The 27,302-nt window shown below is 38.3% G+C and overlaps 2 protein-coding genes across 6 annotated transcripts in view; one reads left to right on the top strand and one right to left on the bottom strand.

Moving 5' to 3' along the window:
* BLNK (B cell linker) overlaps nucleotides 1-27,302 on the bottom strand; it is a 107,467-nt gene that overhangs the window by 62,702 nt on the left and 17,463 nt on the right. For all 5 annotated transcript variants that reach the window (XM_054832604.1, XM_054832602.1, XM_054832609.1 and 2 more), the window contains exon 3: nucleotides 8,840-8,886. In XM_054832604.1, the coding sequence (XP_054688579.1) occupies nucleotides 8,840-8,886 (47 nt within the window). The remainder of the gene's footprint in view (nucleotides 1-8,839; nucleotides 8,887-27,302) is intronic.
* DNTT (DNA nucleotidylexotransferase) overlaps nucleotides 11,597-27,302 on the top strand; it is a 154,446-nt gene continuing 138,740 nt past the window's right edge. Inside the window, exon 1 of the mRNA XM_054832615.1 lies at nucleotides 11,597-11,774. The gene's annotated coding sequence lies outside the window, so the exon portion shown is untranslated. The remainder of the gene's footprint in view (nucleotides 11,775-27,302) is intronic.

Genomic DNA, 27,302 nt, shown 5'->3' with positions numbered 1-27,302 from the left:
CTTCTCATTTCTGAATTCAAGAAAGTCTGAATGAGAGGATTTAGTACTTTCCTTCATTATCTTAGAAATACTGCGTAGACCACCTGCCATCACAGCACAAACATATGAACTAATGAATGAAGCTCTGCATGCTTATACAAAAGCAAAAAGAAGTTATGTTTTCACTCATTTTCACAGAGGCTAGTCTAAAGTAAGAATGAAATGTCTGTCACCCAGAGAGCATAAATATGTGTTCATAACACACTGTAAATTAAATATTGTATTTCTTTCAAAAACTGAGAGACTCCAGTTTGGAGACTTGGAGCAAAATGAGCTGAGACATCTGCTCTGTTTTCTGCCCAGTGTGTACTTGAGCTGGGGCACATGTGGAACTCTGCTAAAATGAGATTATAAATTAATAGTCCTTCACACTTCATTGCTTGAATGAGCCAGAAGTTATTTTCTTCTGAGTTTTGAGTCCCAGGTGCAGCACTTTCTGACTACCAAATATGATTTCCTAAAAGGGAAGAAAGACCAGTGAATTGAAACTACAACAACCTCTTCTCTGTGGTCTGATAGAGAAAAGGAAAACACATCAACTGACAGGGTGAAGGAAAAAGATCCTGTCCAGACGTATGATGATGGTGAAGAACCGATTCGTGATTTGGGCAACAGCTTCCATCTCTGGTTCTGCTTCTGGCTTTGTGTACAAACATAAGCAGATCATTTGGGTCTGTGTCTTAAAAAGGTGACTTGTTTCTTTGAATTTTGGTACCCAACTTGAGCTGCTCTGCAACTGGTATTCTATTGCTGTTTAGGCTGATCTAGAGCACTAATAACGATAAATGCTTCTACTTTCACTAAAACTTAGTGAGATTAAGCTGACTGTTACAGACCTGGCTCTCCCTACCGCTGGACCAGCATATGCTTTTTTCACAGAGGCCAATCCACTCTTGCTCTTCAAAGAGGGTTAATAGACACTAGTATTATTTAGCACTAGTCTGTCAAACCGTTATCAAAAAGAGTCTGTGATTTATCTTGCTTAATGTCCCTAAAAATGAGCATAGTGTTTCAAATATTAAAGAAATATTTCTATAATTATACTGTTAAACCCACCCCAAATGGCATTCCATAGATGGCTGAGCATGGTAGGGTACCATGGAAGGAGATTGGGCAAGGTTGGCTAATTCTAAAATTTTCTAATTTAGAAGTTCTCCTGAACAGGCTCCAGAACAGCAGGTAATGGAAAATCATGGGGCTGAAGAAGAGGAGGAGACTCTGGAGACAGTTCTAGGCTTGTACCAATTTATATATTATATATAGAGACATAAGCCAGCTAAGACTGCAATGTCTGCACTTCTCTCTGTATTTTCCTAACTGGGATAGGGAGGATAAAATGTGCCATGGAAGACAATCAGACAACTTGAAACTGGTTTCCATCAGAGGCATCAAGGGTGTTGGGAAGAAAAATTGGGATTTCCTCTGACATCTTCATATCCTATCAGTTCTTTGGTGACCTCCAGATAATATCAACTGGTATTTAATCTTTTGAGAATGGGATTATTTTCAGTAAGAAAGGATGGGGAAAGAACAAAATTCTTTTATTTCGTTGGAGTTTCCAGGTACAATTTTCATTAAAATGGAGAAACCCCTCCAACTCTGACAATGTATCTGTAACCCAGAGGCATTCCTCACCACTGCAATAGTGATAATTCAGTCTAACAGTAGTATGTGCATAAAGAAAGCCTTTTGTTGTACATTCTTTCTACTCAGCCCTGGGGCAGGAATATAGTCCACAGAACCACAAGAACTAAAACATTGCCAAGTTAGTTTCCACTTTAACCACAGCTGCAATACTGTAGCATGGTAACATCTGAACTGCTACCATTGCTATTTGGAAAGTAGTAAGAACCCAGCAAACATCTGGATATTGGGACTTGATCAGAAAACACAAACTTGTATATTTTGATATATTTTCAACTTTTGAGAGGATCATATTGCTACTATTTGTATTATCTTTTTCAAAGGTTGAATGCTGTTTTATTTACCATCCCTAGTGACTTCCAATGATTCTTGTATACAGGTGTCTGGTTTCTCTCTATAAGCTCTGCCAAACGTAGTTTCTAGCTACATCTTTATTTTTGGTATCAAAACCAGGCTTGTAATCATGGTTATTTCCTGTCAACTTTACTTAGTATCTTTATACAACTGCAGTTGAAGAAATTGTTTAGTGAGACAGGCCACTGGCGTAGGGGCTTTTTAGACAGTGTGTTTGCTTAAAATACCCTTCATTTAAAATGTTAAGGGATGCTGCAAGACAGGTAAGACTGTTGCCCAAGTACTGCATCTCTGAGTTTGTCTTAATTGTGAACTATAAGCAGATGGTGGGCTGACAGGAGGTGAGTTGCTCATGATCTAGAAGCCATACTGCATGGGACTGAACATAAGATGATGTACATTGCTCTTCGGCTGAACATATTGCTAGCTTGAATGACTCCCGTATAGGGTTTGGTTTTCATCCCACCTAGAACACCATTAATGTAATTCCACCTTGCATCTCCATGTCCAGTTTAGAAAGATAGTTTGAAAAAGTCTTCCGAGTGGTCGGAGTTGTAGTGATGTACAGAAATAGGTTCTCCCTTGTACAATTTTCTTTATGCATTATTTTCAGTATAAAACAATACATAAAATACAAATTCCCTGTTTATCTGTGGAAAAGTATCAAATGTTATTGGAATTAAATAGTGGACAGCATATTTTGCCAAGATACACTACCATAAATTTTTGGCAAATTTCAAAAATGTGGCAAAGCTTGGTTGGAAGATTGGATTGGATTTCCTTAGTGCTAAGAGAAATGCCCAGTTATGGATTCATAGTACTGGAATGCATCTGTCTGTGTTCACCTGACTAGGTACTTCTTTTGACATGGAGCTGAGATGGGGAAGGAGCTACGATTAAACTGTGGTCTCGGGTTCAAATCCTGTGGTCTATGGTGGTGCCACAAGGCTTTTAACTCTGTGATCTTTCCATTCTTTCATTGTTAAGCTTTTTGCCTGTTTTTAGATCCAAGATAGCATGGTGAACGGTCTAGTTACAAGAGCAGAAGTGAGCTTCCTAGAAGAACTTGGAACACAATATGCTCCTCAGCTGTGAGGGGATCTTTCCATCATCTCAAGTAACCGCTGTCATTGCAAAACGTCTCTATTGCTCATGGCAGGATGGAAGAGAAACTGCTGTAATGCAAGTGTCTGTTGCCCCCTTTCTGCTGCAGGAGTGTAATATTCTCTGCTGCTGTAAAAGGAGGCAAGATGGTGTTGCTTTGCTGAGCAAATATTTCCTAGATCCTCCTGTGAACAGGACAATATCCAGAATTAATTCTAATCAGCAGGCAATGGCTGCCTCTGTAAATATTTGATACCTGAGCAGACTTTTGTCATAGCCTTTCTATGCTAAAAATGAGTAAATGATATATAAAAATGTGATTTAAAGTCAAATTCAGATACTTTTTTTTTCCTTTGGAGTATATATAGCTAACAAGGAAGTGTCCTGTAGTATGCTTCTGTGACACTGTAGTGGTTATGTACTGGAAACCTCTTTTGGTCTCTTTTAGGTATCATTTTTATTGGGAGGTGACTGTATGAAGAGATATCTTCTGAAATTGCAGCCCTGGCCTCTTCCAGTTTTGGGAATAAGTGGAGATTTTTAAAGTGGCATTTAAGGTACATCAAAAGCTAAGGAAAGCAAGGAACTGTATCTATATTTAGACATAAAACATTCAACCTGAGTCAGCACTGGTATTTAAAGGATATAGGGTACTTAAAAATCCATTACGGTATATCCCAAGGAGAGGGGAAAACCTTTCCTGCTTACTAAATATTGCGATAGAAGTCATCTACCACCTTTGCTTTTTCAGCTTGGAGCTTTCTCTGGAGTGGGGAAAGTCCAAATGCAGATTGTCACAAGATTTCTGCACTGCTGCATGTTGCTTAAAGAGACAGCAAAAGCTCTTTGTTATTTCTTAAGGAAATGGTCTAATTCTCATAGAAATTTCATTGATTTTATTAGTATTTTTATTAGAATTTGTCTTTGGTTAGGCAAACTAATCTACTAAAATAAAGATATAGGAGCAAGAAATCAAAATATTTCAAAATGAAACTGAAAGTATCATGTTGCACACCCTACATTTATTAACTAAGAATAAATTTAATGATAATGCCTGTGTAATCCCTCCCCCCCAACAGGATTACAAAATTCTCTACATGTGAAATTTTAATGTCATTTTAGTCTGTTAGAAGTCTAGTGATTTATTTCTTGACTTTTATTTTATTCTTAATTTTAACTATTGTCTTAATGTTTATGGCTTCAATTTTCCTGTCTTATTAATGAGAAGTAAAAATGTAATGGAAGAAAATGCATTATGCATGCAAGTGTTTGAGACAATGATTCTCACTAGAAGCATGGACAATGAGTTAAAATGCACTGAAGTGTTTGACTAAATTGTTGAGGAAAGATGGGTGTAAATCTCTGTCACGAGTAGACTAGAATTAATTTTGCCGGCGGAGGTCTGTTTGCCCTTTGAACCATCACCCTCTTTTGTTGCCTGCAAGCCTGGGGTGGCCCCTGACAGCACAGAGATCTGTCTGGCAGCTGCAGCGATGGCAGCATTGGCCACTGCTCGGCCGGTATTCTCCACAACGTTCAGATGTCCCTAATTCATGTAACTTCTGTGGCCCTGTGGCATCACAGCTGGTGAATGGGACCTTGGGAAGCAAGTTATGGCTTTTACCTGCACTGCAGTTGTACAGTTTTCCTTACTATTTTAAGTAAAGACATAATTCCTGATGCTTTTCCATTATAGAACTTGAGTGAGATAGATAGGGAAATTCTATTATTTCCGCACTGCAGGTAGGAAAGGAAGCAGGGAACGCAAAAAATAATTTAGCTGAGTTTGCTTAGGCAAAGCAAGGTCTCAAATCCACATTTATGAAATCCAGGTTTGGTGATTATTGGACACCATTGCTCCAAAAGATTTTGCCTTATAAACTCTCTCCTGACCCAGCTACAAAGGGGCTAAGAGGGGATCCAGGCCTTTGCACCTGGTGTATGGAGAACTTGTCCGTGGAATTAAATGTTGATACCTGCAAAAAAGCTGAAAAGTCAGTTTTCCACATTAGGTTATTTACTTTCCTTAATGAAGAAATAGAAGAAAAAACATGAGCGGAGGGGGAGGGATTAAAAAGGAGTTAATGTGTAAAGTTTCTAGTTCTTGCAGTTTGAATTATACAAGTGCAGACATTTCAAGTGGAACATGTCAGCATTACAAAGGTACTTTCCTGATATGTAACTTCTCTTACAACTGAGAATTTATTCATATGTCTCAGAAAAACACATCTCCTTTGCTTGGAAGACAAGGATGAAAAAATTCAGTCTGGAGTTATTAAAAATTATGAATAAATGAAAAATAAGAGTTGGAAATTAATCTAGAAATCAATCTCAGTTGCAGAACACTTACTTGATGTATGAATAGCAATTTTTTCTGCATATATTATAAATTCCTGGCAAAATAAACTAGTAACATTTTTCTCAGCAGTGAAAATTGGTAGATGTTTATTTCAAGAAAAGGAGATCAAGTGCTGCCCACACCATAATTAAACAATGCTTGTAATTATGTGTTCCTTATCACAGCTCACTTATTATCCAGGATCTTCCATAACTGCATGTTGCTATATACAAATGGTAAACTCAAGACTTGACATATCATACCTGATTTGTAGGTGAAGATTTCTCATTTACCTAGCAATCCAACAGCCAGAACAGGCTTCTGAATTTACATGTGATAGAGAGCACTGATTTTGTGATGAAAGATTCCAGTCCTGATTTTGGAAAACAGTCCCCAGAGCTCATGAGTTGAGAGCAAAATTTATTCTGAGTTTGATTTGGGGTGAATTTCTAATCACATTAGCTATAAAGAAGGCCCTTTAATTTCACGGTCCCTGGGAAAGTGAAACTTGAGTAGGCTGTGAAACAACTCCTGCATAAACATCTGATACTGTAAGTCTTGGGCTACCTACACTGAGGTGATTGAGCCGTAATTACATTTCTTTCTCAACACGTGCTTCCAAATTATGGATGTTTAATGGAGTTATAGCTTATATACCAGCTTTGCTGAATACAGTTATAAATACCAATCTTATTTGCACTGCTTATTAAAATGGTAAGTAAAGATAGCAAGACAGCATGTTTGGAAAGCACTGAAGTTCCAGTATTCTGAAATATCTGTGGTATGAGGTCGATTTTGACATCTGCGCTCTCTTAAGGAGTGCTCCTGAATATAGTGTGATGTTCTATACGGTGTTCTTCCTGGCATAAATTTTAACACTGAATAAATGAGCCCATGGCTGTAATCAGTGGGATGTTTGAGACTTCTCCGATAGGAAGTATCTGGAAAGTGCTGTTATACTGCCATTCTTGAGAGTGAAGTTGTCCAGCGTTTTAGGTGACCCCAGGCTTTCAGGGTGAGAATATATCAACGGAGTCTGCTGTGTGGAGTGAAAAATACAATGGTGCTCCTGCAGGAGGAAGGGCTTTAAGCCAAGCTCAAGATTTCAACATGATGTCAGGACTGTTGAAAACAAATAAACCTGTGAGAGCAGTTTGTTGCACAACCCTGGCACGCAGCTCCAGACAGCATTTGGACCAGTGCCTCAGTACTCTGCTGTCCCGTGTTTGAAAGCAGCCCCTTTCTTCTGTTATTGTTTTGGGAGGTGGGGAAGGAAATCTTTCATGATTGCATTTCAGGAATAGGATAGGACACTAGTAGAGGTTGCACCTTGATAATTTCACTGCTATATTCAGTATCTGCTCAGAAGCAAGCTAGGTAGATCTGTGGCTTTAAGTGTTGATGAGAACTAGTTTGCATCAGGCTGTCATTAGGCTGTCAAAGCCAATGCTAATTGAATTAACAGAATATAATAAAAGTCTTCATGAAAAGCGTAGTGCCAAAAAAGTTTATTTCAGAGTATCAGAATTACTACACTAAACTGTTCCCACAGAAAATATTTTGTCTTTTTTGTCCCTGTTATCTTTTTCCCCCTTAGAGAACATTGACAAGAGGGAAAAGATCCTTCCATTAAGTTAGTGGAGGTATTTGGTGCAGAAGTCAGGGAAGTTATACCCATGCACAGCTGCAGATTGCTCCTGGTACATCTGTGATGGGATTTCCTAGCAGAATGTAGAAAAATGGCATAGTTTAGTTCACAGAGAATTTATAGCCTTTTAGACTCAAAATCTTTCTTATGGAAAAGAACACCAAGTTTTGCACTAGCAAGAACTAGAATGGGAAAGTCAAAGAGCTTGTCCGGGGATCTAGCTTCTGTCTAATGAAGCCCCATGAAGAAACTTTCAGAACATGTCACTGCCAGGAGAAAAACAGGATTTTGGTCTCAACTTGTCTGGCAATTACTATTTTTCTCTTTATCTCTCCTTAGTGTTTTGGTCCATTGGGGATTACCTGCTGTATGAACAGGCTTGAACAGGCCTGTTCATCTGGCTTAGGTGGATCAATGTAGACCTTTCCCAGTTAAAACATGCAAACTGTTTGAGTGCTACAAACTCAGGCAGTTTTGCAATAGCAAGTAGTAAGATGTAAGAGCAACAGATTTTAGAGTGAAAGTCGGTGCTAGGGACGTGACATCCACACTGTGCATTTGAGGAGTTTTATTACTTTGGACTTATCTACTTTAGTCTTTTGTTTTATACTTGACCACAGAATTCGTATTACAAAACACTTTTGTTATTCCAATTTACAATTTGAAAATCCAAACCTTGAATACCAACATCAGTAGAAGTGCAACTCTTGGTCTCAGTTCAGTGGACTTCTGTTTGGCCCAATATTGTAGTAGATCAGATTCATGTATTCATTCAGAAACAGAAATCACACCACTGGTTAACTTTATATTCGTGATCTCTACATTTTCTCTCAAAATGATCTCCCATTAGAATTAATTATTTTGCAAGAATGTCCTTTCCTTACGCATCGAGTTAATTATTAAAACAAACCCAGAAGAACATTAACTTATGCTCTCATCAAATTCTCATCAATAGGAATAGCATTTTAAAATCCTGTTTTTGGAGGGTAAAAATACCTGTTTCTTACCAATAGAGTGGGATTTGAAAAACAATTCTGGTTTTTTAAATAGATATAATGTTTTCCCAGCTAGGGAAAAAAATCCTACATGGAATAACAACAACCATTTGGTGTAGACCAACTCCATATGAAACTGAACTTTTCTTGGTTTCATTGGCTCATAGAGAAAACTCCCTAATATTATTTCTGTGCAGTAATACAAGAAAAATAATATACTGGAACATTAAGGATATCCTTCTAAATGAACTTGATTTGTCACAACTTACAAGAAGGCATTTTCCTAGGTGTTATACTTTTCTTATTTAGTAGTCTATTTAAATTCTATTTATAAATTACTTTCAACATAGCACTTTGTTAATTTGATCACTTAAATTGATCCCTAAGAAGCAGATACACTATACAAGTATTTGTATTCTGGAAGAAGCTGAAGTTGTACTTTTCCTAATGTTAAGGTTGTCCCTGTGTCTTCTGGGGAAGAATATCACTCAGCAGCTGGTGGAGAAGGGACTTTCTTGTCAGCTGATCTGAACCACAGTTCTTGTCAACCTTCCAGCATCCTAATCCTGAAGAAGTTCTACCCACATCAAGTAATGCCCTTCACATGAGGAGGAGGTTTCAATTCTCATTTTTCCTTATTTATTAACGGAGAAACTGTCAGAGTACAACAGAGTATTAGTCATTTAATGGGGAAGCAGAAAATAATGAGAAACTTACGGCTGGTGCATTATTTTGAATCGGCTCAGCTCATAATCTGATACATTCTGAAAAGAGAGAAAACAAGTTTTATATTTTAAATAAAAATCAATTTAATCAGGACCAATCCATTAAGTGAATTGCATGATATTTTAAATAGTGAACTAAGCAAAGACCTAAAAAATAGTTTTGAGTTTTGTAGCTACATGGTTGTCTCATCTTGGTTAATGCTTAACTTTTTATTACTGGCCTGTTGTAACATTTCTGGAAAGCTGGTCGCACACACTACATTGTCAAACTGGAATTTAACTGGGCATGTGGCAGGTTAAATTATGCTGGTTAATGAATCATTAAAAAAGCGATAAGCAAGCCATTTTCTATGGTCTCTTTCCAGCTTCACCACAGAATTTCTTTGGGGTTTGTTACTGAAATCAGCAGATTAGTATAACAATGGGTGAGTTGAAGATTACTTTAACAATGGTCGGGAGCCTATTAAGTCCCAGTTTGGTCTGCTCTTGTGCTAGACTTCTGCATGACTCCTCAACCCATGAAAAACTGGGTATGAAAAAGAAATAGAATTTTTAGTGTGCTACCTTGGCACATACAATGCCCATTAGCTGCACAAGCTAATTTGGGTACTGGAAACAGTTTTGCCAAATCATTTCAATAGTTTGTGTAGCTCCGTATACCTTTCACCTCAACGTGCCAGAGTCCGTGCACTGCACTAAAGCAGCAGAAGTATATCTGATGTTCAAGCTAGTGTGCTGCTTGCAGCTCAACTTATGTCAGAGCTTTAAGCTAGTCCAAGTTAAACATTTTTTTTATCTATGGATTTTCCTTTAGTGCAAAATTTCCAGTAAAATCTCTGGATTGTACCCAGACCAAGTGTGTTGATTGCATGGTTTCAGTCCAGAAACCTGCTAATGCTAAAATGCCCTCTATCTCAGCGTGGATTTCAACAGAGGATAGATCAGGCTGAAAACTTGTCCATTTAATAGATGCAATTCTAACTCTCCTATTTTTGTGTCAGGAAGAGGAAATTAATTTGCTCGTTTCCTGAGACTTCCTAGGCTCACCTATAATGGATGTGAAATCTCTGAAACAGATACTTTCCAGTGACTTCAGTGAAACTGAGTTCATTGTAATATGATTGATGTTTGCCCAGCTTTATCTGTTTTTCTGAATAACCCCCCAGCCATCAGTCCCATTCCAGACTGTTTTGCCTTTCCTCTCACTGTCTCGTCAGCATGATAGATGAGTTTGTATCAGGCGTACAAAATGAGACACTAATAACAAGTGTATGAGACAAGGAGATCAAGTGGAGAACATGTAAGATCTCACAGAAAATATATTTCCTCAGTCTGTATTTAAATTCAAGTGAATCTCTGTATTTCTTTAAGTTCTTTGATATATTTGTTGTGAAAATATGCCATTTCAGACACTAGAGAACCCCGTACATTTAATACTTAGCCTGTAATTATACTGTAACAAAAAGCAGCTGCATATCTACATGTAGTGCGTATGGTAATTAGCAGATGATCTAGCAGATCTAGAAATCACCAAATTCCTCAGGAAATTTAAAACTATATTGAGCTGTTTGATTGACACACAGGCCCATCTGGGCTTGTTCAGACTTTGTCAGCTGTGATGACTCACCAAATTGCCTCTGCAGATCAATGACCAGCAATATTAGGGCCACTTCCTCCCCTGTTATTGCACCTTCTAAGTAAGAGGAGGAAGCAGCTATGCTTTTTGTTGTAAGGATTTGATTTTTGTTCACTCACTTTTCTTTGCAAAATAGACTAAGGTTTTTCTTGAGTGTATTAAGATTGCTGAGGTATAATTGCTTGGTGATTGCAGCCAAATAGCTTGTGTAATTCTCACTGCCCTTCCAAGCTGCTGTTTGCTGGAATGGGCTGTTGAAGCAGCACTCTGCTGTAAGCAGCTCTTTCCATGGAGGTGAGTGCTGTGTGTATGGTTGGATCAAGCAGTTTTTCAACTAGCAATTGAGCTTGGTAGAGGAGGGAGCTATGGATCTAAGCACTTCCTATACTAGTGAATGTTTTGTATGGAGGGTTTTAACTTGATTACTTTTTTGTCTGAGGCAGTATTCAATAAGGGGATTAAGTTATGAGCCTCCCTGAAGTTTGAGGAGATTGGCATCCATGGGTCCAGCTAAAAAATATCTTTTTTTGTTTGTTTGTGGGTTTTTCCTTTTTTTTTTCTTTTTTCTCTCCAGTAAATTGCACCATTGATTGTAATTAAGAGCTGTTGCTGCTGCATTTTAGCAACAAAATTCTGGTCTTAGGAAAGAGTACAAAAATATGTTGCAAGCTTAACATTTTTGAAAATACATCGTAGCTTCTGTAAGAAGATGACTAATTTTTCCAGGTTTTAATCATCCATTGCTCCTGTTGTTGCTTATGATATACATTGTTAGTGATTCATATTGGCGTGAACAGAACGTATTGGAAATAAGTATGTGTGATAAACAAGAAGTTTCCTGGAGGGATATCAGTTGCCAAATATACAATGAGGAACTAAATGGTCAGATTGAACTGTCTGGGGTTTTTTGTACTTACAGTTTCATGTTAGAATGCAATTTGAAAGTATATAAAAATTATGTTCTCTTGAAACCTGCTATTGATTTCCTCTTTTCTACTGGCTGCTTCATTCACTTAACAACAACTTGCTCAGTAGCTAAGAGTAACCGAAACTTAGCTTGCGAATCAAGCCAGCCAGCTTTATTCTGCAGATAGCATCATGGAAGAGGAGAAATGTTGTAGTGGTGCAAATCTTTGAGGTGTGTCTCTCTCCCCTTTACTTGCAGAGGCATGTCTTGGATCTGAGCCCATCCTGCTGCAGCTGTTTGACAGCATGGGTGCTGAAGAAGGGGAAGCCTTACATCAAAAGCAAAGAGAAGCTAAATTTTGGTACACTCTGGAGCTGCAGACTGGTAGGTAGGTTTTATTCATTTTTGTCTGGAAAAGTTTAGACTCACGCATGTGTACTGTGTGGTACACGCACAGTGAATTGGCATGTGTGAGGTGCTCCTCTGGTCCTGTGAATGTTTTGCAAATGGCCAGCACGTGTGTGTGGCTTGCATGCCTGGGCTGGGTGGGACTTAAGGCATTTTGTAGACTTGGGGACATGTAAAAGATGACTGGTAGGTGGATAAGGAGTAGTCAGCACGCAAATGGAGCCCTGGCTTGAGGAAGCTGAGTAAGCGTAGTAGGAAGGTAAAGGGAATGGAGGTCTTACATGGCATAAAATATTGTAACACAGTATGTAGTATATGTGGCACCTTCACCTGCCACAGGTTTAGCGCTCCTCTAAGGAAGGCTTCTAAGTCACAAACGCAGCTGTCAGAAGTCAGGGACCTGACCCGTTTTGGCCTCCAGGTTTGCTTTGGAGATTTCTTGTCATGCTTTCACAGTTCCTAGCTGAGGTTGTGCTAAGGGATATTTTAATGGAGTTAGTGTCTCAAAAGTTTTTACGTGTCTTTGAAGAAGGTTGCTGCTATAGTTGGTTGTATGACACAGTCTTTTCAACTATATTTTGAAGTTCATAGAAGCACATCCGTTTCCCCTTCCTTACTTTTCAGCCCCTCCTTGTAGGTAAGCACCTGTATGAGATGGTGATGGCTGCAGGTGCAAATAATACCTTAAACAACCCAGAAGAGCCCTGAAGCTTCAGTAGGAGTCTGAAAAGGTTGAATTTTGATGTGAGTGAGCATGAGAGGATTCTTTTGACTTTGATAAACAAACATACTGTGGTGCTAGTTAAGATGTCAATATCTAGGCAGTAAAACTGCAGGTAAGGCAAGAGTCTTGCCATTACCTTACAATAATGCTGAGTTACGTTCTGTAACATTGCCAGTTCTGAGCATGGACCAGTTTGGAGAGGTTTCCTGTGAAAGGAGTTTGTTGCTTGCTTTATATATATATAAAAAAATATATATTTTTATGTATATATATTTAAATATGATACGGTATAATGAATTTGACTTCCTAAGCTGCTTCATTTTTTTTGAGGGGGAATGTGAAGACCCAGATTTATAAAGCAATTTCATGTTGTTATGGCAAAGTAAATGCATACTATATTATAAAAGCTCTGCATTCAGTATGATCAACTTCTTTATGTTAAGGTTTATTTATGTTTATGGAATCTGTTTAGTACTGACAAAAAGACTTGCAAGAAGCCAGGATTAGGAGGAATCTACAGGTACATTTGTTGCTTCTGAGAGCCAGAAATTTGCAGTGTAAATAAAAATGATCTACATTTAGGTAGTCAATGTGAGTAAAAATCTGAAAAATCATAGAACTGTAATAAGCCATGTTAATGATATTTCCTGTTAACTGGCATAGGAGACTATCAGTGACTGGTCAGAGGAGATATGGCATTTCTTAGTAAAAATGTCATTCTGGAATATAAAAATATCCTTATGGAATAAGAATTAAGATCTTGATGCTGTTCTCTAGAAATAGAGCCTGAGCTGTAGACTTCTACCAGTGATATCTGGCAAAAATTGTCAGAGCGTCTCTGACTAAGTAAATTATGGAATAAATGCTTAGTGGAAATTTTTAGGTCTTTTTTTTTTTTTTCTTAAATAAAGGAGAACTGTGCCCCACAGGGGCAAAAAAGCAGAAGAGAAGAAGGTAAATAAAATCTGAAATCCTTAAAATCAAAGGTCAGTCCTGCAAGAATGGCTTAGTAAAGAAATATGTTTCTATTGTGAACCGAGAATGACTATTTTTAAGGTATTTATCCATTTTAAAGTGTATAAAACTGACATCTAGTGGTAGGAAGAGTACTTTGTGTGTGAAGTGGCTTTATAGTGAGACCAGTTTGCACAGCAGATTAACAGGTTGTGACTATATCACATATTGAAACTGCAATTCCTTGGACTTTAGCCTAGTTCAAATCCTGTTTCTTTGTGTTGGAGAGCCCTTCAAATTAAATCTTGCTTCATTTAGTAATACCTCGCTTAGGTGAAGCAAGGTGGTGGTGTCTGTTCATCTTTATGAATTTATTGACTCCTACTACAGAAGTGTTGTCCTGATAGAGTATCATTAGAGAGGAAAAGGTTGGAAGGCATGTGAGGATTAACATATTCCCATCCGAAAAGCTGAGAATAAGGCTGAAAGAATCTCAGCAGAGTCACTGAGGAAATATTTTGGCAATTACCAATTTTAGACCTGTTATGAATAAAGAGAAGTCAGGCTTCAGAGCTGTGCTGCATGTCTCAGGTGTGGCATTACTCACAAGTGTAAGCTTCTCTGGGATGAGAAGCAGGGCTTCATGGCCAAGACTCAGATCTCACATGAATTCAGACATATGGGGTCTGAATCAGTAGAGCATATAGGCATGCGCTTAAATCATTCTCATCAAAGACACAGTATGTTTGCTTGCTGGGGTATGTGCATAGGTGTTTTGCTGAGTCATAGTTGATAACCTCATTCCTCATTCTTAATTTTATTCAATGGCATTTAATTTTTTTCTATTTTTTTCCACATTTTGTCTAGCTTATTCAGATTTTAGTGTCGTTGAAGAAAAACCCTTGCTAAATGTCTGTGTGATACCTACCCCAATGAGGCTTTAATTTAGCTTTGCCTCCAATGCCATTATATACATAATGGATAAATTATTAATAAAGAGGAAAAAAAGAAAAGTTATGCAAAAATAAAATAATTATTATTTTAAAAATTATTTTAAAATATGGCTTAGAGGTGCCATGTCTATAGTCAAAAGATGCAATTTAATGACCACAGAAAAATTTAACAGCACCATTCAAATCTATTTTCCAGATAATAAAATGAAAGATATCGGTAACAGAAGGCTGGGCTAAGACAGACAAATCTGAAAGAAGAAGGAAAGGAAATATGCTTCAGTGAAAGTGTAATCAGAAGTGGGCAAAAATAAGAAAATAAAATAATCATTTATTTTTTCAGAGGCAGTTTGTGGCAAGAATTGTCAAAGTATATTGGTCAATTTTTGGTTGTAAATGTTTATTTTACAGTCTTCTCGGTTCATAATAACTGTTGCAAATATCTCAGAGGTAAAAAATGCTGGTAGCATAATTCTAGTGAAACAGCTCCGTGCAGTTTCAAGGCTGAAGTGAATCATGCTATGTTGCCTCTATCATTCCATCTCTGTTACTTTCAAAACACAGTGAATTATATTTGGTGAACATAAATGTTGGTATTCTGCAATGAAACTAAAGTCACAGCTAGAGAAGTGGTATAAGAAACAGCTGCTGTCATTTCAGATAGGTGAGCCTACTGCTTTAACGTGAAAGCAGAGATGAGCAGCAATCCTGTTTGCTGCAGAGCTGCTCTGTAAGGACAAACTAGTTGTTAACAGTCATGCCAGCCAGACCTAGGTGATGCAGTCTTATCTATCCTGCGCTGGTAATCCAGTGCAGGTGCTTAACAGTTCTAATATACTTTTGACCTTTCAGGTCTGAGTGCGGGAGTGGTTGCAATGACATGAGGCCAATTGCTATGTGCAGAGTCACTTCGGCTTTCTCTGCACTCACTGGGGCTTCTCCTTGCTGCCTGGACACTGATGATTTTCCAAAGTAGTGAAAGCATAATGATAAGTCATGCTTCTAGCGCCAGAATTGTGACGTGCATGGTACCGCTAAGATTTCACAGCAGCCATCTCTGCATTTGGCTTATAGAAGACATAGTACAAACGAAGTTGTGTTGGTAGCAGTGTTAGTAGCAAGGGAATATATGCAGGAAATGGTTGTTGTAAATAGGGCTGGATTTCTTGGTCCGCTGTGGATTTGTCAGCCATCAGGAAGTGCTGCTGGTATTTTGTCCTCAGGCATGTTTTTAGCTAAACAAAGCTGCTCATCCAGGGTTATATTACTATCTAGAGCTGTGTTCAACATGTTATGGGAGTTTGAGGTCTAGGTGTCTATCATGCTGGAAGGAACACTAGAGTATTTTATATTTTTAGGACAATCAGGGTTAGTTTAGCACCACTTATGGAGATCCATTTGTAGTATTGCTGTTCTATCATTTCAAGTGAAAACCAAGGGGTTTTTTTATCAACTATTTGATTAGATTTAATATGCATTGAACAACTGTATGGTTTTTTGAGAAGTCCAAGGCTGACAAGTTTGTACTGCGTACCGTGCCACATTTATTTAACTTCAGATGTTAGAAACTCATTTTTTTTTCTTAGAGAAAGACATTTTCCTCCAATAGTGGCTCAGTGAATCCCTGTGGCTTACATTATTTTGAGGAAATTATCTTTTGCAGTAGTACCTAAAGTGCACACTTTTCAGGTTAACCATTTTTGCTTTGAAAGAGCTCCAGTGAAAGATTAGACTAGTTGATCCTTTGTTCTCATATATGCTGTGAGTGGGTTTGCCTATGATTTGTTTATGACTTAGGGTTTCCAGCCCATTCTGTACCCCAGGAGCTGCTTGTTCACACTTGGCTATCCAAGACTTTTTTGAACCTGTCGTATACAATCTCACATGCTGAATGAATGCTCCCCTCCTGAAAGCTAGCTGCAGAAATAGCCTTGGTCTAAGACAGTAAAGCTTGATCTGCAACATAAATCTTTTTTTAGTGCATACAATGGGAAAGTTCATGTTATTTTTCCTAGAACATGGGTGTCCCCGTTAGTCTTAGGCTGACCTGATGGAGAGATGATAGGTTTCCAAGGTTCTTTCAAAAAAAAATAAAAATACTGTCTTCCTCACTGACATTGTAATGCTCTGTGGGCTGAGCTCTATATTTGCATGTCCTTATTGAAAGGACACTTACTGGAACACAGAAAATAAAGCCACTTCCCATATCTTTATAGTAATGTACTGCTATATGCTTAAGCAAATTAAAATGGGGTTTGGTGCTTGAAAAAGGAAGCAAGTCACCACAAACAGAAATAACAACTATGACCACTAAAAAATTAGCCTCAGCAAAAACCAGCAGAGCCTGCTGCTGATGTAGGCTGCAAGAATAGGAAGTCTGATTTTTATTTTTTTTTTGAGAAAAGAGAATTCAGAAGAGCCAGCTGAAAATCTTCTAGCAGAGCCATTTATCTCCAAAAATGCTTCATCAATTAAAATACATTGTTTTGCAGGATTCCTTTCACTTCATCAATGATTAAGAATGTATAAAAATTATGGCAAAGTTGAATCAATTTATTTTGATATTTTTTAATATAAGGTAAAAAGCCCAAATGAGGCATGCAAATGATACTGCTTTTGTGGTTCCAAAATATTTTATTTTTCCTTTTATGGGAAACTTGTAAATATTCATTCTGATTCAGAACAGAGGGAAATATTGAAGTGTCAGAAGTTCCATTTTTTACATCTAAGAATTAATGGCTTGGAAAATATTTCTAGTCTGTAGTCAAGATAGGAGTGACCTGAGATCTACAAGAAACACGACATGCTGCAGAAGTGTCTGTGGCATGGGGCTCTACTGGAAATGGAACTGGTGCTTTAGGAATTAGCCTTTCCTCAGGACTCAGACCAAGGTGGAATGAATGAACTAGGCTGTTGACCAGTTTTGGACCCAGTTTAATAGTGACATCTAACAATGTTTACATTGTCAGCTTTTTTAAATAATCTTGCCCTTCGACAGGGCTGAACCATGGCTGAGGCCAGCTGCTGCTTTCAGCTACTTGAGTCCCCTTCCAACAACTGCATGCAGGTGATTAGAGTCAAGTGGTGTCCCTCTGCCTCTAGGTTATTAAAACTACTCTTGTGAAAACAAGACCCTCCCTTGGCTGTGTGGTTATGTGCAATTTCTTGCTAGCTCATCTTTTCCTACCTAAACAATCTGGTTTTGTTACCTCAACTGAGCATACCTCTCCACCATGGCCTGTGTACCGGGCTCTTCCAGGATCCTCCCTACCTCTGACAGAGTCTCTTGCCACTAGATAACTTGAGAAAGTTTTAATTACCTTGTATCCTATCTCTGTGGGGGCGTTTGATAAAGCACAGCTACCGTGGAGCCCTTCTGGTGCTCGCTCCCTAACGCCAGCAAGATGACACCAGGTAGGGCTGGGGGAAAGCTGTGCGAGGCACCTGAAAGTCCCAGTGCCTCGTGGCTGCCAAAGGGCTGGTCCTCCTCCCTCCCTCCTGCCTCAACTCTTGTCATAGAGGAATGTTCTCCTATCCCTGTACTGACTCCGGTGTTTCTCTGGCCCTTTTGTGAGTTGAACCAGCTGCAAATGAAACAAGGGAATTCCCTTGAACCGAGGGAAGCTTCTGGCTAGAAAGGGATGGAAGAAAGAAAACTGCTGGTGAGCAGATCCACCCCTGTCCCTGTCCCTGGCAGCAGCCTCTTCGGTTGTCTAGGTTTGTGTGAAATCTCTCACTGAAGCTGTGTTTTTTGCAGCTGCTTTAAACCTCCTGGAGAGGTGTATTCTCTGGGCGCTGTGCTTCCTCTACCACCTCCATGCTGTCACCAGCAGTTGTGTGGTGAGCTGGATTAGGGACATGGCCTGGCTGAAAAATAACCAGACAAAAAAAATGTTTCTGTATGGATAAAACCTTGATGCACCGCCTTTGTGGCCAAGTGAGACCTAGTGCTAGCAACAGTGTGTGTGTGGGGAATGGGAACATGTGGCAAAAATGGAAGGGGGCAGCATTGCCCCTTTACCCATGTATGAAACTTCCTTGAGTTAATCTAATCTGTTTACTGAGGGAGGCAGGAGTTAAAATGTGCTGGTGGTGGCGTTTTCAGTATTTGGATATTGACTTAGAAGGAAGACTACTGTCTTGGAACAACTGCAGAGACTGTCTCAGTGGAAGATACTCTGTGCGCTGCATTGAAAAACAAAAGTTCTCTCTATTTTCTGGGTATTAAGAGTTTCCATCCTGCTCTCATGAGGGCGGCTGAAAATGACAACAGGAAATAGCACAGCAGGAATCAATTCTCAGGTCACTGATAGGTGAGGCCAGCAAGGACCCTTATTACTTGGAGAAAGTTAAATCATAATCCTACTTAAATGCTGCTATACAGGACAAATAACTGAAGAGAGAGACTCTGCAGGTGTCTCAGGCTTGTTGGAAGCAATGGGATCAATCTTGGAGGATCCCAGAAAGTGGGGGACTTTGGGCCTTCAGCTCTCCCCTGCTGGTCAAGGGCCTGGGAACTGTGCAGAAGTGCTCCCTGCTGACACTGCCTGCAGAAGCAGCTGCCTTCCGCTTTCCTGCATCTGGACAAAACCAATAATTATAACAAGTAGTGCTGGGAAATAGCTGCGCCTGAGAAAGCTCTATAGAAGGGGTATGAGAATTGTTTCACCTCTCAGAGCAAATACTATTGCAGAAGCAGTCAGCAATCTTAAAACTGCAACAGCAGTCTTAAAAGCAAAACCAATACATGAGAGTATTCTTAAAACATTAAGAAAGATCATTTGCATAATTGTAAGCACATTAAATTTAATCAAGGAAACTACAAGTAGCTAATCTTAATGATAAGAATAAACGCTCTTGCTGACTCAGAAACCAAATGTGACTTTGTACACGTCTGGCAGGTCCAAACACTCTGATGGCTGGCCACCTTCTACTTGGAAGTAAACCACATCATAAGCTCCTTGTGCATTTAAATTGAAGAAACAGTTTTATGTGCCCACCCAGAAATCTGAGCTCCTTAACTTTGAAAGTACCCCCTGGTTAGTGTGATAGATTTGCTGTACCTACTTTGATACTCTTTTATATTCTTGATGTAATGCTTTAGTTCCACTGTTTAGCTTCATTTTAATAATCACAATGGTTCTAGCTATCTGGTATGAATACTTTTTAATTGATACAGTCACAAAAATGTTGTGTATGTATATCTGTAGGCGTCTTGAAAATGAGCGGTTCCTTTGCTTGAATAATGTAACCTCAGCCACGGTAAGGAACATCCCTACTAGTGGGTAATCACTGAGTCCATCAGCAAGATCACGACAGCTGCACTTCAATGGCTGAAATAACTTTGTGAAAAGATAGCCTTTAAGGCACTGCAGGTCATTGCAAGTAGGAGAACAACAAGATACATAGTTGTGATTTAGGTAAGCAGCAGTATTATCAAGATTCAATACAAAGAAGATCCCTTACTGTAAAGCATACATGCTAGATCTAAGTTCTTACAACAACTCAGCCTTCATGACTTGTGTTGAAGAGATCAGCTGCCAATACTTTATGCAGCACGTGGCACTGGCTCAAACAGAAGCAGCTATTTCTGCCACTGGAGAAATGCATGTGTAGTTGTTTATGTCAGTAGACGTCTTCATTCAAAGCATGAGCCTATCTGTGTTGGGTCACAGCATGGTGAGTGTGGATGAGGACTTCTAAGATAGGGTGGAATACATGTACAGCATGGAGTGGTGACCTCTCTCTGCTCTGTGATGCTGTGCAGAGCGCTGCTCAGTGGTTTCGTTCAGGGCAGCCTCAAATTGTGAGCGCCACCTCTTGAAGGAGCAAAGCCAAAGACTAGTACAATATTAGTCATTGCTTACCTGTAACACAAAAAGCTTTAGAACTTTTCTTGGTAAGTACTTGGCTACAAAGAGGTCAAGGATATTTGATTTAAACATCTACTTTATTTTTCTCAATTTGGAAATTTGAAAGACAGCCTGCAAATACAACACTCCCTCCCCCACACCCCAACATCCCCTGTCTTTCCGGGATACCATTAGATTTCTTAGTGTGCTTAAATGGTTTAATTAAAATCTTTTCTGGTCCAATGCAATAAGCAATGTCTTCTGTCACTGCAACATGTCTGATGCTAATGATGCTTCTGGATGATAGATTGTTGTGGGGACAGCTACAAAGGTAAAGAGTAACAATTTGAGAGGTTTGATTTCCTTTTACTTTAGCTATCATGAGCTGAACAGATAATGCCAGTTAGAAGGAAGCAAAGGAAAAGGTGCTTTGAGAGTTTCTCATCTCGTTTGTTCTTATATGGAAATTTAACAGTATAATGACCCATTTGTCAAGTGATATATATCTATCTAGTACATGTTGAACTATTAGTTGCATTTCAGTAGGAAAAAGGAAATCTAGTTTTGGATACAGAACGTGTTAGGTTAAAGTTATTGGTGTTTGTGTGCATATATATATCTCTACAGGATATTGCTACAGAAATGATATAGTATTTGTGGTTTTTCTACTTCTGTATTGCTGCTTGGTCTTTATATGCAAACATGTATTTATTTGGATTTCATGCTGGATCTAAGTACTTACTCAAGGTCCTGGGACACTCAGTGTACCTCATTCCTTTCTCAGCACTATGAAACTTCAAAAACATAAATATCAGTCTTTTCTCTTTGGTACTTGATGTTAGCCAATGAAGTCCATATCTACTTCTGAAGTTCTTAAAGCTTCTAAGTATTCAGACTGTATAATCCTGCTTTGAGTATGTTCTGCATTGATTTTATAGCATTAGATGCTGTTCAGGAATGGATATGAAGCAGATTTCCTTTTGGCTTTTTCTTGAAGTGACTGGAGTTATTTGTGAACAAGGCAATTAAAAAGTGGTCTATAAAAATGATGCCAAATGTCATTGAAATTATATATATAAAAGCATACATGAATCTCTTTTAGGAAAAAACCTGTTTCTACCAATTTTTAAAAATTAAATTAGAGTAGTTACAAGTGTGGTTCTTGCAGTGAAAGAAATAGTAGGATATATATTTAAAAAGTCTAAAAATAAATGTCTTTGTTCCAAGGCTTTACAAGTCAATGACCCAACATGTGGTTAACAACCAAGATGAAACGCTTACAAGAAATCCCAAATTTCCACTGAGATACAGACACTGTTTCCTTTCCTGGCAGTTCATGAAACATAAACAGTGGGATTTCAGTCTGGTACCATCTGACCATTTAGGAGCAGTATATATCTTTAAATCTATCAGCAAGCTTGTGCAGAATTTTGAGTGGGAGGAGGAAGGAAAAGCAGCATGCTTTCTTTGAGAAAAAGTTGAGCTTTCAAAGCTACTGAAAGTTTTGGAATGTTAAAAGACAAACCAGCTGAGATATATTAATGGGCAAAGAGCAAGAGAAGAGGTCAAAACTGTACATGCAAATGTCCTTTCATATTCTAGTAATTTCTGAAGATTCATATGGCTTCAAAAATAAGCTCATTTCAGGGATACAATATGCATATTTGCAACCAGTTCTAATATTAGTCCGTCATTATAATGGTGTCTGAAAGCCAGTGATATTTATGCTAGCACAAAAGGGACTAATATGTTAATTTTAAATTAGTTTCCCAACCCCAGTTGCATTGTATGTGGGAGTAGTTTCTTTTTAGGAAAAAGTCACTATTGGTTGACTTTTTCTTTCCCTTTCTCACCCTCCAACCGTTGACTAATACTGAAATATAATTTTTCCATTTTTGCTTACATGCCATTTAAAATGCTTTAATCAAGGTTCTAAACCAGTTTATAGTGCAGAGTGACTGTCACGTACTATTGTCTACATGCAGAAGCAAACTAGAAATTGACTGAACTTTGAGCTCTAATATAAAAATCACATGCTGCTCTCTAAATGATTTGATGGATTTGTGAAAGTCAGGAGGCAATAATGGACAATGATCATATAATATATAACAGCCATCCTTATGACTGGGCACATACACTGGTAAAACAGGAAAAGAATGCAAAAAGAGAAAAGTTGATTTTTGATATGGGTCAATTAATTCAACATCAAATATTGACAAATTTTGCGTGTATATTAGAAGCTAACCCACCACTGTGTCTTCTGGTTTTGGCTGAGATAGAGGTAATTTTCTTTCTAGTAGCGGGTATAGTGCTGTGTTTTGGATTTAGTAGGAGAATAATGTTGCTAGCACACTGATAGTTTTAGTGTTGCTAGGTAGTTGTAGTGTCTACACTAAGTCAAGGATTTTTCAGCTTCCCACGCCCTGCCAGGTGCACAAGAAGCTGGGAGAGCACAGCCAGGACAGCTGACCCAGACTGGCCAAAGGGATATTCCATACCATATAATGTCAAGCTCATATATAACTGGGGAGGCTAGCCGGGAGGCAGATTCACTGCTTGGAAACAGATTGAGCACTGGGTTGGTTCCCCCCCCTCCTCCTTTCACATGTGGTGAGCAATTGCATTTGTGCATCACCTGAGTTTTGTTGTCATTGTTATAACTATTAGTGTCCTCCTTTGTTATCCTACTAAACTGTCTTTATCCCAACCCATGAGGCTGCTTTTTTTCCATTCTCCTCCCCATCCCCTTGAGGGTGAAGGGATGAGAGAGCAGCTGGGTGGTGCTTAGTTACCGGCTGGGGTTAAACCACCACACTGTGTGAGAGAGTTTGTAATGAGTTCCATATCAATGTGAATACAGTCCTTTAAGTGACCACAGGTAAAATAAAGAACTTTATTGGCTAAATCCAGTCAATAAGTTTCCTTCATATTTTGATAAATATTGTAAGTGCTATTTTTCAGCATGGCAGTCCACATCCATTCACTTTAGTGGCTAAAGCTACTAGCAATGATCACTAGCACTTCGATTATAGGATACAACTACTTGTAGCTATTTCTGGTGCAATTAATATGTAAAGATGTAAATAAAAGTCTTTTTAATAAATTAAGATGGCTACAGAATGGGTGTTGTTGCTAAATCTATATTTTATCTTAATTTTTTCAGTATTGGAGGGGAGGGAAGAACAGGTTTTGAACTTCAGATGTGCAGACTTAGAAAACAAAATCCATTTAGAAATTTGTCCTTATAAATTAATGAAATAACCCATAATGGTGTGTACCTGCTACAAAAAGCTAAACAAAAGTATTTTATTTCTACTGCAGGAAAATAAAGCATTAGGTAATAAAAGTCCATTTTCTTTTCCTTTAGAACTCTCTAACTCTACTGCTTTTTACATGTGACTGTAATTACCCAGCGATGTAATATACCTGTGTAGTATGACCAGATGCCTTCTAAAGTACTTAAAAGTATTATTTGTTTTTCCTCATTTTCTTGCATTGCATCACCTGCCAAGAAGAAGATCCTGGCATTTCACATTCTAACATGTTTGTAAAATGAATACTGCTTCCCACTACTATTTGTATGTGAGAGGGTGAATCTGCAGCTCATTCAGATGTGTATGTGAGCACGCACACGTTCAGATGATGGATGCTGGGATAGTTGTTGACCTTCTGACTGATGGCCATGCTTATGTGGTGTGTCTGTGGATCTGGGTACCATTAAGCATGATAAAAGTGGCTCTATTTGGCTGTAGCTGATTAAAATTCATATCCAATATTTCATGAATATGGGTTACTTCAAACTGAAGCTCAAAAAAAGCAGTCATATTCAAGAAATTCTTGGCCTTGGAACCATATTTCATGTTATGTTGTGGAAATCCAGCTATTGTCTGCAAATGTCAGATTATACCTGTTTTATCTGTGCTGCCCAAATGGATATTTCTCCCGTATGGAACCAATGTGGTGGTTTGTGTTGTGATGAAAAACATTGGAAAACATTAAAAAAAAAAAAAATCTCCTATGACCTAATTGTTGGGTTCCTCAATTTCTTATGTTTCTGAATTTATTCATGAGTACAGTCACAAAGATCCTTGAAGACCCAACAGAAAATGTAGCGCTACACTGTAAAGTTCAAGAATACTTAATTGGACAAGGAAAAGGAAGAAGTGATAACACCATAAATAATGCATGGTACAGTTCTAAAAAAGACTAAAATTTTGTTGGTAGAGGACTTTCTGTTGGGAAAGTGTATATGCTCTGACCAAATATAACCCTGGGCTTTGGGGACGATACCCTCATTCTTACAGATTTTATTTGATTTTCTTCCTACTGCCTCTTTAAAATTCAGTGCTGTGTTTGTACAGATGCATTTCGGCTACTCTGTGAACCACGCGAATCAAAAGCATTCAGGTAAGAGGTTGAGTTTTTGAGGGTTTTTTCTTTGTTCCAGTGAAGAGCCTCCTTCACTTACAACATGATTCTGGCACATGTAGACATTTCTCTAACCTGCTTTTTATGTACTACAGGACCCAGACAATATAATGCACAAACGAAGTGCTGCATTTCCCCCTTCACAGGAAACTAGGGATTCAGGGCAAATGCCAACATTTTCCTTGGGTAGTTCTGAGTGAGTGAAGTAAGTTGTCAGCTATAAACATCAAATATACATTTGTAATCTAGTGTCTGTATAAAAAAAAAAAAAAGTACATCCTGTATTGCTACTTGTTTCTATCTTATCCTACATTCAGATGGTTAAGCACCCTACCTACTTGTATTATGCTGATCAGATGTTGTTTTAGTATACTGGGACTTTTAAGTAAATTTAATGGAAAAATCAAGTTTTTACTCCATCAGAGTCATACCATGACAAATCAACCCTGAGCATTTGTAAGGTTTTAATAGTTCTCAATCTGACACTTTTTGAGCGTTGCAATGGATGCAGACAATAACACCTTTTAAAAACGTAGATAGCAAGGGACAAAATAGTTAAATTGTTAAGTGAAAAAGCCCAGTTACACAGGAACAGTGGAGGAAGTAAGAAAAGCACAGAAACAAAATGAAAGCATTCTACAACAGGTCTCAAGAATATTAATTAAAAATGTAAAATATCTTTCATAGGAATTTTGTGCTTATTTGTTTACTAATGCAACTCAAATACTGCAGGTAATAGTACCTACAGGAAAGCAAGTACCCTACAAGTAGAAGCTATGTTTCTGCATTTGCCACACTAATGTCAGTTTTGGATAGATTTTACCCTTCCGTATTCCAGAGGCCTAACATACATGAAATGATCGAAATTCTTATTCTTCTAAGCACTGGTTTTGTGGGACCTCTGGGAATTCTAATTTCTTTCCAGCATGCCTCTTTCTGAGCGCTAGCGTGTGATGTGGTTTTCCAGGAATGCAACCCAAACTTCAAGCCAGATTCCCTAATTCTAAAGTCTGTTCTTATGCATAGAATTGGCACTGGGAAAACTCACTAATGAAAGATCTCTGCAATTTCATTTGTATGTTGTTTCTTTGCTTTTTTTTAATGTGAGCAAATTCGATGAGTTTTTGGATATGGAAAGATTGATAAATATTTAATAGTGTCCTCTGAGCCATCCTAGGAATGTCTGCAAGCTTTCATTGCTCTTAACAGTATGTTGGTAACTGACAGGTTGTGCAAGCCATCTGCTGATCATTTTAAATTAAAGGCAATATTACATTGAAATTTAGCAGTCACTACATTTGTAGCAATCTACAGGTTTGCTGTTCCTGTTTTGTTTGCCCCCCCCATTCCCCCCAGCATCATGCTTATTCTGAGCAGATGGCATCATGTAAAAGAAAACAGGATTGCTTCATTTTACTAAGGGAAGCCCCCTGACACTTGGTAACTTGGTCTTTATCTGCCACTGTGTTTCTTGTTTCTATAAATTTGCATTGCAGACTTCATGGATTTTCATTTTAGCTGTGTTAAGCCTTTTAATACAGCCATAACTGCTCAGGCAGCATTAGCAAAATGTGCTCAGGTTATTGTGGGTTATATCTAGCTCTTATGCTACAAGCACATCTGTGAAAAATTTACTGGCAGAACCATCCTGGCATAATCCTCCTCATGTAACACCACTGTGGATGTCTTGCTGGGAGTAGCAGTGTACTTTTTCGCTTTAGTTCATGTCACTTCACATTTAGTAGCTTTATAGGAGCAGTATCCAGACAGATTTAGAAGTTGTTTCAACAAAAGTGTACTTTCTTCTCTGTTCTTTTGGGAAATTGAAGTTACTTTAATTTATTTTTTAATAATTATTTCTAGCCATCTTTCATTTCTGCAGTTAGGACTCCAATTAGCTCTGCTTTGATTCATCAAGAATAGTAGCTCAAAATGTATCTTCTTGGAAATTTATCTCATTTTGGCATGAGCATCACCCACTGACCCAAGTAGCATGTTAATATTCCAGTTTCCCTTTGTTTGGAACAGAAACTTATGTTATAGCTAGCTATATTTTTTAGTGCAATCCTGTATCTATGTAGAAAATTGATTAAATCCTACCTTCCTGAACCCAGTGGAAATAAACAATGTAAAACTCCAGGCTCTCCCTGGTCTGCTCCCAAGGAGCCCTTTCTCCCTACTATACTGTTCCGTTCTCACAGGATTTCCTTGTTTTCAGTGGAAACATATGTATTCACCTTCCCAAACCAACAGAGCCTAGAGTTTTTCCTTTCTTAGAAAAACCTTTACAACATTGATTTTTAACCTTGTTCATGCTTTCTCATGAGAATCAATAATACTCAGCTGGTTTTAGTCTTTGCTGCAGAAAGAAGTATTTTCCCAGAAACTTTCAGAAACACCTTCTAGGTGAAGAGCACTATGGTCCTCCTCATCAACAAGACAGTTAAAACAGTGTGAGTGCATTATCCTCGGGAATTCATAGTTTAATTAGATCAAGACTGGTCTACTTAAAATTTATTGTCAACTTCTTTTCATTTTCATGATGTTAAGGAACAATAGAGTTATGAGTTTAGTCTGGTCAGTGAGGTCCAGACAT

Source organism: Grus americana, chromosome 7 (genome assembly GCF_028858705.1).
Source record: "Grus americana isolate bGruAme1 chromosome 7, bGruAme1.mat, whole genome shotgun sequence".
Classification (NCBI taxonomy): domain Eukaryota; kingdom Metazoa; phylum Chordata; class Aves; order Gruiformes; family Gruidae; genus Grus; species Grus americana.
This window is presented reverse-complemented; position numbering and strand designations above follow the sequence as displayed.